The sequence below is a fragment of the Kogia breviceps genome, chromosome 19 (assembly GCF_026419965.1).
Source record: "Kogia breviceps isolate mKogBre1 chromosome 19, mKogBre1 haplotype 1, whole genome shotgun sequence".
Classification (NCBI taxonomy): domain Eukaryota; kingdom Metazoa; phylum Chordata; class Mammalia; order Artiodactyla; family Physeteridae; genus Kogia; species Kogia breviceps.
In genome coordinates this window covers 19,998,361-20,013,520 of record NC_081328.1, presented here as the reverse complement: position 1 = coordinate 20,013,520, position 15,160 = coordinate 19,998,361, and the positions used below count along the sequence as shown (strand labels likewise).

The following is a 15,160-nucleotide window of genomic DNA, read 5'->3' as shown; positions in this document are numbered from 1 at the left end:
CCTCCAGGTGATTCTAATAGGCAGTCAAGGTTGAAATCCCTTGTTTACGCCATTCATGGTAATACCATTCCCCTGATCAGACTGTTACAGAGGGGTTCTCGTATGACCTAGGTCTCTCCAGCCTGATATCAGGGAAGAGACTGCTGGAGAGTCTGTGAGGCAAGCTTCCTCATTCTTAAATAAAAGAGACAAAAAATAAATAGTTCTTTTGCTTCTGCAGGGTGTTATTTATTTTCCATGGGATGCCTGGATTTTAACTGTGAGAGTTGCTAGCTGAGGATAACCCATCCACTGAGGATGGCAGGATGGAAAGATGCCAGAAAGCCTCTTAATTATTAAGTGCCCCTAAAGCTGCATCCCTTGGGGCCTGTGATGTAAGATAATTTTTTAAAAATTATTTAGCTATTCTGGCTTGGCTCTTCTGTTTCTTGCAGCCAGAAGCATCTTAGATTACATAACCCTAATTGATAAGTTTTGTGCTAACTACATTCACATACTCATGTGGTAGCTTACAGTAACAGCCTCAAATTTTGAACTGTTCCTAAAAAAAGATACCAGATTTATTTAGCAAGTTGGAAAAGATTCTGAAGAGAGGGGAGCTACAGTACAGACCTTGACATAAATAACAGGGATCTTTTTATCCAGGTCACCTTGCCCCTAAGCTACTTCTTATGTTCTATGAAGACCAAAAGTAGATGACAAAAATGGTAGCTTTGGGAGAGGGGAAAAAATACTGGTAGGAAAGGGGTAGGATATATTTCAATTTATTCATAGATATGTCTTAGTCAAATATATCTTTCCTGAAAAATTCTAAGACCTTGGGTCTTGAATGATATTGGTTTCCTGAACCCAATGGATAGGAATACCTCTGATGGACATATCTGTAGAATCTTTTTTTTTGGTCAGAGTTATATTTGTTTTAATATAATTCTTAGTAAGGCATTTGCTTCTCACAGTTGCACAGCTTCTGAAAAGACCAGCCTATCATACCTTCCACAGATGTAGTATCTCAAAGGTACTTACTTATTCTCAAAATTCATGATCTGAATTCTAAAGTTACCTATATGATTACCTGTAGTGTGTTAAGTAAATGGTGGATAAGCTGAGACAATTTGCTGACAAGATGATTCTGATTAAGAGGCACCAGTTGGCAAGCTTGGACAAGAAGAGTACTGACGTCCTACCAAAAAAAAAACAAACAACAAAACAGACAATGAAAAGGTGCTATACCTGATAGCCAAGAGAAGACCCGCCCCCAACACAGCCAAATGAGAAAATAAAAGTGAACGTTCACACTCAAAATGGGGAAAGATGAAATATGAGGCAGAGAGTAGGATGACAGCATATAAATAGCATGTGCCAAAAAAGGAAAAGAATCAATATGATTTTTCTCAGGCTAAAGACTCCAGAGTCTCTACATATGTAGAGGCAGCACAATTAAATAACCAAAGGATTCCAGAATATAAAAGCACACACTGAAATTAAAAATACCAAAGGGTAAGCAAACCAAATTTGCAATGTCACTGGGAAAATCAGAAATGACACTTGTACAAATTTAATGTAAAATTAGGAATTCTTTGTACCTATTTGTAAATCACACTATTCATTCATCTATTGATGTTTACTGAATTAAAAGGCTCTGAGCACCTTCTCCGTGCCAGGTAGTGTGCCAGGTCTTTGGGCTCCAAACATGAACAGACATATTCCTGAATCTCAAAGAGCTCACAATCTAGTGAAAGAGACAGAAATACTATTCACAAATAATTAAAGTGAATCAGGTGCTGAAAGAATTCAGTACAAATTCTGCGGGAATACAGTAATTAGGGAGGTCTTGTGGAGGTGATTTTTAAGCAGAATCTGGAATGATCTGAAGGATGAGTAAAGCTCTGCCAGACAGACAAGGCACCGAAAGACACAGCAAGCAAAGGGAATGGAGTGGGCAGGCTTGGAACAGGAGTAGGTGTGGGACACCAGTGTGTGCTTGAGAAACAGCAAGTTTTAAAATGACTGCACACAGGGCACAGAAGCAGGAGTGATGGGACATAAGACTGGAAAGTCACAAATTATATAAATAAAGCGAAAGTCCCCAACTCCTCCCTTAATTCCATTCTGCTCCCTAGTGACGCAAACTACTATTTTGTTGTAAACTCTTCCACACACTGTTTTGAACTCTTTGCATCTATAAATGTACACTTATGTTCAAGTGCTCCCCACCCTATATCGGTCTCATACTGTGACCTGCTTTGCCCAAGGTACCAATATGTATTGGAGATCCTCCCAAATCAGAGTTTTACTTTTCTAATGAGATTCTTTTCTGCTAAAGAAAAGGTCACTCTGGCAGGAGAGCAAAGAATGGTTTGGAGAAGGGCTGGAGATAATAAGTTAGAGGAGACCAGTGGAACAATTCCAGGAGAGTCATCTTTGCCTGAGGGTCTAAGGCTTTGGCAATGGGAATAGAGCGGGGTGGGGGGACGGGGGAACTGAGAAACATTTCTGACATAGATTCTGAAGAATCCAGATTGGATAGGATCTGGGAGGCCGGAAAGGTGAAGAACCAGTGTCTGCACCTTTGCTCTGTGTGACCGGGCAGACTCTGCATGTTTGTGTGTGTTGGGGGATGGGACGGATTGGGGATGTAGTTGGTGTATGGAGACAATGAACTAGTTTTTAAGAATTGTCAAGTTTGAGGTGCCTGTGAGCACCAGAAAACAGTGATAAGACTGGGTCAAGAGTTCAGGGAATTCAGGAGCATCCAAGGCCTGATGTGTGTGAATACTACTGCTCAGAGCCAAAGTACTTCTAAAGAGGTGGCAGAGAGTGTGGAGCTAGCATGGAGTAACAAATAATGGCTGGGACTTTGAGACACTTTAGTTCCAATTCCAGCTCTGCCTTTCGCCAGCAATATGACACTGGACCTTTTTTGTGAGCCTCTGTATGTTGATCAGTAAAACAGACCTAATAATACCCACGTTCTAAGATCCCTAGAACCGTGTAAAGTACAGCACGTGGGAGTAAGGAATTTTATACACAAAGTGCTCTGAATGCGGGGAGCGGAGGGGCGGGAAGCTGGCACCAGTGATGACACCTGAAATGTTATCAACGCAGAAGTCATCAAGCTGGATTTTGAAAGAAGCTAGTTTGCCAGGCACGGCACGCTTCTCCCAGAAAGGGAGGGCGGAAAATGTGCCACGGACGGAGGGAGCAAACGAGCCTGCAACTAAGCACTGCGAAGTGGGGGGTGCGAAAAGGCCAGAGAGGCGGGCGGGAGCCACCAGCTAAGGTCCCTGAAGGGTGGGGCCGGAGCCAGCGGGCCTACCTCCGGGGCCACGCCGCTGCCGTCGCTGTAGTTCTCGGAGATGAGCTGGTCGAAGAGCAGGTGGATCTCGGTGCGGCTGGAGCTGCTGTCATCCGGGCGCAGGGCGCACAGCCTGGCTGACAAGCAGCGGAACCCACGGCCCTGCTCGAGGGGTGGCTCCCGCTGCGCCTCTGGCGCCGGCCCGCTCGGCAAGGAACCCGCCACTTGCGCCGCCGCCATCTTTCCTACGTAAGACCACAGGGAAATATTTCCGGGGTATTCCCCGCTTCCGCGCGCCACTTCCGGAAATGCCTGTTTCAAACCAGAACCCGAGGTGGGAGGGGTCCTGAGACTACAGGACCGATCCTCGGATTAGTGAATGTATATCAGAAATTATGTGGGAGACATTTTCGCTGCCCACCTGTCCTTGAGCCCTGACTGAAAAGTGGGGACTCTATTTGTTCTCCCAGAGAGTTTGTTACTGGGCAGGGCTGACATTCCTGTTTAGTACTAAGCGTTTCAGATTCAGTCTGGGGTTGCAGGAAGGCCGCTGTGGAGGGGAGTGGAGCCCCTAATTTTTTCCCTAAACACAAAACCACCCTGAATAAAAACTGTGTTCCCCAGTATTTGCAGCTGACCGTGAATCCTGTAGATCTTAAAGCACCTAACCACACAGAAGTAATTTGGGAGTTCAAACTGAACCATGTAAAATATAACCTGCCTAAGGGTTACATGGTTGAGATCGGACACCCCGAGATCTCCTGAAACCTTAAAAGCAAGAAGCTGGAAAGGAAAATAGCCATTTCAAAAGCTGTGAACAGTTTTCAGTCACACCGGAAGTGAAGGCTTGAAGTTTACATTTGGGCAGACTGGGAAAACCATCTCTAGGACCTTTGAGTTATGCAAATATAAAGCAAATTCTCACCCATAACTCTTAGGGAAACCCTAGAAGCCACCCAAATGTACATATTTTATCCTGTGAATAAAATACTTATGTTTAGCAATGAAAATTGGTGATACGCTTTAGAAGAGCTAGTTCTCTGAAAACTTTGGGATTCTTTGGTGAGAAATACTCATTTTATTCTGAATTTAAATTTCATTATTCTTGTATATCATTTCTTCTTGGGTGGGTGTATACATATGTATGTGTCTTTGTGATACTCAAACATTTGCTCAGAGAAGATCAGGAGCTGAGAACTAGTCACTGATTTTTTTTTTGGTGGGGGGGCACACTGTGCAGCATGTGGAATCTTAGTTCCCTGACCAGGGATCGAACTGCACCCCCTGCATTGGAAGGGCAGAGTCTTAACCACCGGTCAGCCAGGGAAGTCTCTAGTCACTGATGTTTTAGTTTGAATTCTCCTAAAGCAGAGCCTCAGGGTGAGGTTGATATGTGAGTGATTTACTCAGGAATGAACAGGAAAGAAAGGGAAATCAACAAAAATATGTGCTATCCAGTTGCCCATTGCAAGGGGTGAATGCTCAGTCCTCGGGACTTTATGAGACACCTTATGGAACGCTCTCAGAACCGCTGTCCTGAGGAATGGAAGGGGGAAACAAATATCTGCCAGCCTTTGACCTCTGATAAGTGTTGCTCCACCAAGCATGAATTCTCCAGTGCTTTTGAGTTGAGCATGCATCAGTGCGTGGTGGTTCCTGCAGGTGTCTCTTGTTGCATGGACATAGAAGTCCTGAGGCAGACGTGAGAGCTGTGGACTACTAGGGTAGGAGTCTGACATGTTAGCTTGTGCTGACATGTAGTAGACGCAGGAGATAAACTGGTTCCTATAACAATGATTAGGATAAGACTCTAAGGCCAAGAATATTTGAAGCAGTGCATAAGAGTTGTCCAACACACTGGGCTAGAAGGACTTGAGACCTGGTCATCACCACAGTGAAGGTGGCACGCAAGAAACTGTGGAAAGGGGCTTCCCTGGTGGCACAGTGGTTGAGAGTCCGCCTGCCGATGCAGGGGACACGGGTCCGTGCCCACATACCGCGGAGCGGCTGGGTCCGTGAGCCATGGCCGCTGAGCCTGTGCGTCTGGACCCTGTGCTCTGCAACGGGAGAGGCCACAGCAGTGAGAGGCCCCCATACTGCAAAAAAAAAAAAAAAAAAAAGAAAGAAACTGTGGAAAGGACCTAGGTTTGGTGTGGCTAGTCTTAGGTTGAAATGTGGATGACCCACAGCTAGTGCTGTTCAAGACTGAATGACTCAGAGATTGTGAACTATACCAGTCTGTTGAGTTCTGATGGAGTATACCCTTGTGGATGGCAGTGTGGTTTCTCCAAGGAAATGAACGTGCCTACTCTCTGGTGATCACCAGCTGAAGGAAACGTATATCAAGCTTTCATAGAGGCCTTTGAAGTCCCCTGGCATTGGCTTGTATTTGGACATTAACCCCCAAACTGTGAAAAATCACCATTTGGCAAATGCCCTCCCAAGAAAATCTCCTCACACATCCTTACCTTTCCTCACTCTCAGTATTTTTATAATCTTACAGTGACTGAGGGGCTTTAAAGGGTGCTAAGTAAGTTCACAGATATTTCCTTTTATAAATTCTGCATAAGGTGATCTGGAATTTCATTTCTTTCATGTTTTGGAACCCTGTTAAGACTCCGTTTTTACTGCCTCATTAGGGTCTGGATCATCCTAACTAAAGCAGGCTTTACTTTACACGCCCCCCCCATTTCTAATTCACATCCTTATTTCCTTCAGAACATTGACCATAATGTGTAGTTATCTTCTTTATTTGTTTACTTGTTTATTACCTATTCTTATAGAATGTGAGCTTTGTGAAGGCACAGATACCATCTGTCTGGTTCACTATTGTATCCCCAGTGCTAGCACAGCACCTAGGATGTGACAGGCAACCCACAATACCTGTTGACAGAATAAATGAAGTCACTATTATTATCAGAGCCCCCTATTTGCCATCTGCTGGTTGAGATGAAAATCAAATGTTCTGTAAACTGTAAAGTTCTATTAACCTTAGGATCCAAATGAGGTAGATATTATTATTTCTCCCTTTTTACAGCCAAAGAAAGTTTAAATGGTTGAAAGAGAAAAAATTTAAACAGTTTCAATGGTTTGTCAGGGGCAATGAAGGCAGTAAATTAGTCAACATCAGTCTACAACCTGGGCCAGTTGAATCTTAGGTCTGTGACTGTGAAACACATAGACAAGAAATTTCAAGTCTATTTTAACCTCCCACATTTCATAATGGGGAAAACAGGAGAGAGGGGCTGGCTTTCAGTATCCAGATGAACTGTGAGAGGCCAAGAAGGAGGATTAGCCTTGTGTTCTGTTCTAGAGTCTTAGAAAATTAGGACTAAGAGTCATTAGCCTATCAATTTGGTAATAATAATAATAATTTAGTCAACATTTACTTAATGTTTCCCACGTGTCAGGCACTATTCCAAGCACTTTACACGAACTAACTGTTTTTACCCTTGCAGCTCTATGATGTACTGGGTTGGCCAAAATTTTCATTCGGGTTTACAGGAAAAAACCTGAACGAACTTTTTGGCCAACCCAATAGATACTGTTATATAGATGAGGAAACTGAAACACAGAAAGGTTAGGACACTTGCTGAAGGCCACACAGTTGTGTGGTGGGCCTGAGTTTGAAATTCAAAGCTGGATCTCCTAACCACTATGCTATTGATACAACGTATAGGCCTTAGAGTGTGACATGGAAGTATAGTTAAGGCCCTGACACTTATCTGCTATATGACTTTGAGCAAATTACTTAATTTCTCCGAACTTCAGTGTCCTTATATGTAAAATGGTAGTGAGAAGAAGCATTGTCACAAGGTCGTTGTAAGGATAAATTAGATGATACTTGTGGGGCGTATAACACAGTCCTTGTTGCACAGCAAGTGCCCAACAAATGTCATCTATCCCCCACTGCCTCCTCTTCCTCATCAGCCCTCATCAAATAAATTAAGTAGTATGGGTACTTTTAATGATGATGATTTATTAAAAGAAACAATTATTTTCCCTTCCCCACCACATCCCTTGTCATCTCCATCCACGGGCCCCCATTTTCATCTGTCTTCCTGGGCAAGGAGTTTCAAATAGTCACACCTTTGAAGACAGGAACTCCAGGAAGGGATGAACAACTATTAGAGAAGGATGGCCCTTAGGATGTCTTCATCTGTGAAATGGACAAAAAAATTAGGCAAGAGACCTGCTGTTTGGGGGACCTGGATCCACAGAATACAACTGAGAGGCAAGAGCTTCCATATCTGGGAATCAATAAGAACCTGCCAGGAACCAGCAAGGCTGTAAGCACCCCAAGGATTGTGGGTGGATAGGACAAATAATACATTCTGAACACAAGCAGGTTATTTGTAAAGTATGTGTTGATTCTGTTGTGTTTAGTACAACTTAATTTATAATCAAAACTGAATCCTTGTAGCTTTCTATTATGCATTTTTTTCAATCAGTGGCTATTGACAATAAAGGAACTATCATGTGAGGCCCCTGAAATATTTTTATAGTAAAGGGGTTCTTGTAGTATAATATGGCAATGTGCACCTAAGGCTTAAAATAAGCATACTCCTTGGTCATCAATTATATGCCTTAGAATTTATTCCAAGGAAGTTAATAAGGGCATATATACCAATTCAGTATTCACTACAGCCATATTAATGATGTAAAAAATAAGAAATATATTAAATGTGTATTAGTGGGGGTCGCTAAGTATATGAACATACATCATGGACATGCACATATGGAGCACACGTGAAGGGTATTAAAGATGACGGGATAGAAACATCAGTGTTGATATTAAAAGTTGTTCACTAACTATTTTTTTTTACTTTCTGGGCCGCACTGTGCGGCTTGTGAGATCTTAGCTCCCCAAATAGGGATCGAACCCACGAACCCGGGCCCTTGTCAGTGAAAGCTCAGAGCCTTAACCACTGGACCACCAGGAAATTCCCTCACTAGTTATTTCTAAGTGAAATAATCAAGAAATCAAAATAGGTACAAGATTATCTCATTTTTAAATAAATATTATATATGTGTGTATGTGTTATAATATGTACTAAAGTGTTAAGCAAACATCATTTGGGGGTGGAGAGTTATGCGTGATTTTTATCTTTTTTTTTTTTCTCTCAAATAAATAGTCTGATCTTTCTCTAGGATATACCAGGTAATGAACTTATTTTAAAGATTTGGAAACCACCATCCTGGGATAGGTGCTTCTTTTTCTTGGGAAGGGTGGGTGATGAGGAAGAGGCCACAGAGAGACAGGCTTCCGTCCCACTCATTTCTGGAAGGTCCTCTTAGGGCCAAGCGTACCGCCTGCCTGGTTTGGACATGGTTTGAGGAAGCAGGGAAGGGCCTGATGTTTTTACCTTCCATAGTCCGAGAGACATTCGTGGCCACAACCATTGCTGACACAGCGCTCCTCTGGACCACAGTCCCAGTCACCACTGCAGAGCTCAACGCAGATGCCTACGTTAGAACAGAGCAGCTGAACACCGCCATGCTATAGACCCAGGTGCTGGAGAGGCCAGCCCTTGATTAAGGAGTCAATTCCACTTTCTTCTTTTGGTTCAATCCATAGTATAATTTATAAATGATTACTCAAAGAATAACACTCATTAACATCTTATATGCTTCAGTGAAAAGCAATGCATTCACACAATCTCAACAAAGCAAGGCCTACTTTTGAAGAAGAGGATAATTGTGTCTGTGGAGGGGAAGTGCAAAGAAGTCCACTTCAATGTCTTCACTTCTCCTCTCTTCAGGGAAAGGGGCAGAGAAGGGGAGACCCACATTTACCAAATATCAGCAAGAGTGCCCTGCAGTCACCTTGTGCAGTGAGTCTGACTGGCCCCATTTTATAAGAGTGGCGGCTGCGGTGCACAGAGATGACTCTCCTACTAGTCAGTACAGAAGTGGGATCCAACCCAGGCCCGCCGGGCCCCTAGGCCAACCTCCCTCTGCGTCCCGCAGGGTGAAACTGACCCTGACATGAAGAGCACATCTCCAGATTTCAAGGAGTCACTCCTGACCTGAGTGGAGGCTCCCCATGCTCCCAGAGCCTCAAGGTTAGTCTTCGAGGGCCAATGAAATAGGTCCAAGAAGCTGGTTAAGACCCCCGCAAGGGTTTCTAACAAAATGTGTGCAGAGCTCTGGACGAATGTGTGCTGTGCTTGGGTTGGTTACTCAGCTGTGATCAGGAGATTCTCTACCCGATTCTGTCTCTGAACTTCTCCGGGCCTTTGTTTTCTCATTTGTAAAAAGAAGCCCTTGGATCCAGCAGAGGTGGATGAAGTTCACTCTCCAGTGTCAACTCCAATCAATAGAGGTGACTAGTCTGATGCTGGGTTGAGGAGTGCTGGGACACCTTGTCCAGGCTCAAAGAGAAAGAGTGCTATGATTGATTAGCAATGTCTGAGGATGTAAGACGGGGGCCTGGCGGGATGTCTGCAATGTACCTGCAGACCTCAGAGAAGGTCAACACCATCCCTGCATGCTTTTATTAGCCATTGTTGGTTTATGGTAAGAGAATTGGGAGACTTCTTGTCTCCACTCACAGCAGTTGGGTCACTCATTAACATCTGTTGATCTCTTACTCTGTACAAAGCACAGAGGTAAGTTATTCAGGAAGTACGAAGATGTAAGATCGGGTTATTACCTTCAAGCAGCGTAGAGTCTAACAATGGAGATAGGATTTATGTTTAAAGTACTAAAAGCAAAGCAGTATGTGACATGTGACCTGAGAGAGGTTTATCCAAAGGACTAAAGGAGCTCAGAAAAGAGAGGACATTACTTCTAATTAATCAGGAAAGGTGAGTCTTGAAGTATGGAAATCTTTCAAGGGCAGAATTGAGACGGATGGTAGTGAAGAGAAAAGAATTACTAGCCAAAGTTCATAAGGGGAAAATGCAACAGGGTGGGACTAGGGAGAGGTGCGTGAGGCACCCAGGGCACAAAATTTAAGGAGACACTTGTGCAATCCTGGGAGTGAGCACCTCCTTAAATTTCGTACCCTGTGTGACTCATCTCCTCACTCTTAACCCCGAAATACAGGAAGAGAAGCAGATGGAAGGCTGGGTAAGTATTAGGGAACATTTGGAGGTCAAGGCAGAGAGGTAAGCAGGGGACAAAGTTACAGAGGGCAGATCTTGAGGACCTCAGGAGTTGAGACTTCATTTGGTAGGTCAAGAGAGGGATGTGATGGCCGTTTACTTATGAAGATTATCTGGTGTGAGAGCATAGAATAGACCAGGATTTCACAAGCAAGCAAACTTCAGAGGGAAGAGGGGAGACCTGTCAGGAAGCGATTGCACTGGCCCAAGCATGGAGTCATCAGTACTGGAAATAGAGGGTGGCAATGGGGGTTGGAAAGGAAGGAACATGTGTAAGAAACAATTTCAAAGAATGAATGGTATTTGGAAACCAATTTAATGTAGCAGAAGGAGAACAAAGAAGAGACGAGTTAGAGTTGAATCCAGTGCCATTTAGGGAGAAGAAGGTAGTGACGATAATCTAAGAGAGAAGAAAGTTGGAGGATTGATGGAGTGACAAACAATGTCAGATGCTGCAGAGGCTGAAGACTCTGGCTACTGAAGAGAGTCAAGTGATTTGTCAAGAAGATCTGGGAGAGTGATGGAGACTACAGTCCGTCTTCAAGGGATTAAGGAATGAGTTATGGGGAAGAAAGGGGAGAATGAAGGTGACCCCTTTGAGAATGTTGGCGGTAAAAGGAAAAGAAGAGATTGGGTTGATTCATGGTTCACATATTTAAGAAAATATTTTCTCGAGGCGATCCAATTTATTTGCAGCAAGAGACAAAGAAACTGGTGGAGAGAGAGAGAGGCTGGGGAGATGGAGGGTGGCTGATGAGGGGGCAGAAGCCTCCCCTTTTGGAGAGTTTAGATGGAGGAATGACCTGGGGAAAGGAGGGGAGAAAGTAAAAGCAGAAGCAGAGAGAGTCTACAGTCAAGGTGGGTCCCTGCAATGGCTCCTTGACAGGAATATCTTCCCATCTCTCCTTGCTTCCCCTCCTGCCCCTGCACCCACTAGCCCCCGATGGCTTACTTTCTGGCTCCCTCATACAAAAAAGGACGGGGCTACCTTCTGCACGGACTTACCCAGAAGTTTGAAGGGTCTCACGGCAGCCTGAAGCTCCTGCACCTCTGAGCTGAGGGCGACTAGGGTCACAAGGAGGAGGAAGCCTCCCAAATTCATGCCGCTGTCGGAGGTCTTTGGTAAAGATGCAGCAAGGCTGAGAACAGCTGAAATTTATCCTCTTCTGCGCCCTGAGCTGTGATGAAAGGCCAAGGGTGGGGCTAGAGTCTGTGGGAGCCTAAGTCCTGCCCAGAAGCTGACATGTCCGGAGAACACACACCATGTATACCTTGGGTTATGCCACACTGTTGCCTAAGCAAGTCTCTGAGCCAAGAGAACACCTTCCTGACTGACAAATATGACTCCTAAACCAGGAAAGCAGTGAGTGACTGAGAAAGAAGGTGAATTGGGATACTTCCATTCACTCGTTCCTTTTTCAACACACGTATCAGATGTCTTCCTTGGGCCAGGCACGTGCTGGCCATGAGGAATATGTCCTCACAGTGATTGCAGTGTAGGAACTGGGTGCTAGCTGGTGAAGGTACAGCCTGCTCTTTCGCTTCACCCCTCCTTGCTCTGAGCCCTGGCACCTCTGGTCTAGAGGGCAAAGGAGAAGCAGTAGGACAGCCAGCAAGCGTGCTCTTAGGTCACCTGTTGGTGGTAAGGAGGTGACTCTAGTCTCCTTCTGGCTTGGTCTGATTCTTTCTACTCCTGGGCACCAGGCAGACGTGGTGGCCTTTGCCTATATGATACGTGTAATTGTCTTGGGCTGGAGTTCCACCTCTCCTTGTCCACCTTCATTCCTGAGGACCCAAGTTCCCGATATACGTGTTAAACTCTTCCAGAATGTCTCCTTCCATCATGAAGCACTGGGGTGGGGGTGGGGTGGGACTGCAGTCACCAACCAGCTAGGCAGTGAATTTCACTTCCCCCCTTCTCGTACACGCTCTTACACTAGAGGAGTGATTCTCTGAAACACGCGCTCCCCTTGGTTTTCTGGAGGGATAGGCCCCCTTCCCTCCTCAGTAGCAGCAGGGATGGGGGGGAGGCATGTATGAATTCTGGCCATCAAAACCGTGTTTCATACGATGTCTATCTTAATGTGAGATGAGGACGACTGGGCTGGTGGGTAATGGCAGGACCAGTTTGTAACCTCTTAATAAGGCCCTGGGGAGCTGGTTGACTTCTTTTTTTTTTTTTTTTTTTTTTTTTTTTGCGGTACGCGGGCCTCTCACTGTTGTGGCCTCTCCCTTTGTGGAGCACAGGCTCCGGACGCGCAGGCTCAGCGGCCATGTCTCACGGGCTCAGCCTCTTCGCGGCATGTGGGATCCTCCCAGACCGGGGCACGAACCCGCGTCCCCTGCATCGGCAGGCGGACTCTCAACCACTGCGCCACCAGGGAAGCCCCTGGTTGACTTCTTTTTACAAAGCGCAATACTTGACGTTTCCTGAGGGTCCCTGGTTCCTAATTCTGGGGCTACAGGAAGAGAGCTCCCCTGTTATGCTCCATTTGTCACAGTTCCTGAAACGCACCAGTTAGAGGTCCTTTGGGCAAACAACTGACCTCACAAGTTGCTAATACCCCTAGGTGGGTTAAGGAGTACATTTATGGGTTATTCCTTATGCAATTTTGCAAACTGTGAGAGCGTCAGACTTCCTGGGTAAAAGACTTTACCAAACTCATTTCTTCTTCCTAAGAACACAGTAGATTACAGCTCCCAGCTTTGCTTGCAGTTGGCCAGGGCCATGTGACTAATTCCAGGCAGTGTGAGCAGAAGTGATGTGCCCCACTTCTGGGGCAAAGCCCTTAACCCCCCTCCCTACCCCAAACCCATGCCATCAATCCTCTTCTTCCTATTGTTAGCCCGAAGCTCTTAGGCAAGTGATCCTGGAAGCCAAATGTGGAGGTTGATGAAACCACAATATGGAAAGAGCCTGCTTACAAAATTACCACTTGGAGGAAATCTGCCTGCTGTTCAAGAATACCCATTTTGGTTTTCACACCAGGGAGGAAAAAACCATAACTGAGTTAAGCCAGTAAGATTTGGGGATTTATTTGTTGGGGCAGCTAATTAATACAATGTGAACTCTAATTAGTCACATCACTCTCTCTCTCCCTCTTTTTTTTTTTTTTTTTTTTTGTATTTTGGCCACGTGTCATGTGGGATGGTTCCCTGACCAGGGATTAAACCCGAGGCTCTGCAGTGAAAGCACCAAATCCTAACCACTAGGCCACCAGGGAACTTCCCTAGTAACAAAGCTCTTGACAAATCCATTTAATCTCTTGCCCCTAACCAGCCCCCGCACCTCCCCACAACCATCCCCCCCACACACGCACACACACACACACACACACACACACACACTCCACTGCTAAAGAGAAGGGCTATTTTGGGGGGGAAATTCCAGTTTCTTAAAGTCACTATTATTTATCCGGAATAGTGGTGATAGTGCAGCCGTTATGGAATACTACATTCTTATTGCATTTAAGAAGTGCCAGCCTATGCTATAATTCAGATGTAATTTCATTCCTTCCTTATAGGCTGAGGCTCAAGGACTTTGGGGTGACCCTATTGTGCATTTTATTGGCATAGGAGGGAATATTTGCGAGCCCTGGGATTTCAGCATGATATTGAGAAAGTGAAGTTCAGTGAAGAGGAGAAAAAGGGTAATGTAGACAAATATTTTGGAGTTGGACCAGCTGGAAATAAGTACAGATTTTGGGGCCACCAGTGACTTTCCATTGCACAGATCCAAATGTACCAGCCAGAAACCACTGCTTCCCCAGGCATATCATGTAGACTTTAGACTCCAGGCACACTGCAATCCACGGTCAGGTGAGATGGTGCTATTCTCACAACCCAACCTTAGAGGTTCCCTCTTTATCTCTCAAAGTTTCAGGAGGACCCAGCACCCATAGCCTCTCTTTTAGGGACTAATTAGCTTGGCACAGAGACTGTGTAATTGATCCAGGTCTTTCAAGCTCTTGGTCTCCCAAATGTTAACACAGATCATGTAACAAGTCACTAACCAAATGTTAGGAAACCCTGCAGTGTCAATTCCTAAGGCCCCGACACTATGAGTGCTTCCCACTGTGGGAAGGCGGTGAGGACAACAGCTTTCAAAGTGGTTGGCTGGAATTACATTTGCAGATAAATATGCATCTTGCATTTTTATTTTTGGAGGTAGTATAGTATAAGAAAAAGAGACAGTTTTAGAGCCACTAAAATCTGGATTTAAATACAGGTTCTACTACATCCTGGCTGTATGACCTTGACAATCTCTCTATGTTTCTTCATCAAGAGTTGGAGGCTCAGCATACTCAACTCATAGGGCTGTTGTAAGGATAAGGAAATAATGTAGGGGAAATATCTAAAACTGAAAAATATATCAAATAAAATATTTTCCTTCTCCTTTAAATGTTTCCTTACTCTCGGTTGGGTTTTAAACTCCTAAAAGTAAGAGGCTATTCTTTACAACCTCTATGGAGCATTTGGTGCCAAGAAAAGAACCACGATCTAGTTGTCACTCCTTTGGGGCACCATCCTCCAGACTGGGGGCCCAATAGGGCTCTCTGCTACTTTACTAAGTCCTGAGATGATGCGTTTTGGGGGCATGCTAGCTCTCCATTCCTTGTGCCCTGCTCAGAGGGTCCCAGTAGTAGGTGATGTTCAGACTACATGAGTGGCATTATCCAAGTTTCAGTGTGTGTGGTAGACCACAGGAAGCTTGGTTGGAGTCCTGGAGTGAGGTGAGATGGGGGTTGGAGCCAAT

At 44.9% G+C, this 15,160-nt stretch overlaps 1 protein-coding gene across 6 annotated transcripts in view; it reads right to left on the bottom strand.

The window, feature by feature from the left end:
* The window catches only part of HEATR6 (HEAT repeat containing 6), a 54,433-nt gene extending 42,905 nt beyond the window's left edge, over window positions 1–11,528 (bottom strand). For 4 of the 6 annotated variants that reach the window (XR_010838328.1, XR_010838329.1, XR_010838330.1 and 1 more), the window contains exons 1-3: window positions 11,410–11,528; window positions 3,317–3,540; window positions 1,073–1,180 (exon numbers count right to left, since the gene is read on the bottom strand). Coding sequence is in view for 3 of the 6 variants with exons in the window: in XM_059048611.2 (XP_058904594.2) it covers window positions 1,073–1,180; window positions 3,317–3,540; window positions 11,410–11,506 (429 nt within the window). In the remaining 3 variants the exon portion in view is untranslated. Of the gene's footprint in view, window positions 1–1,072; window positions 1,181–3,316; window positions 3,547–11,409 lie in introns of those variants that run through there. The other 2 variants (XM_067022011.1, XM_067022012.1) reach the window with 2 other exon arrangements.
* Between the last annotated feature and the right edge of the window lie 3,632 nt (window positions 11,529–15,160).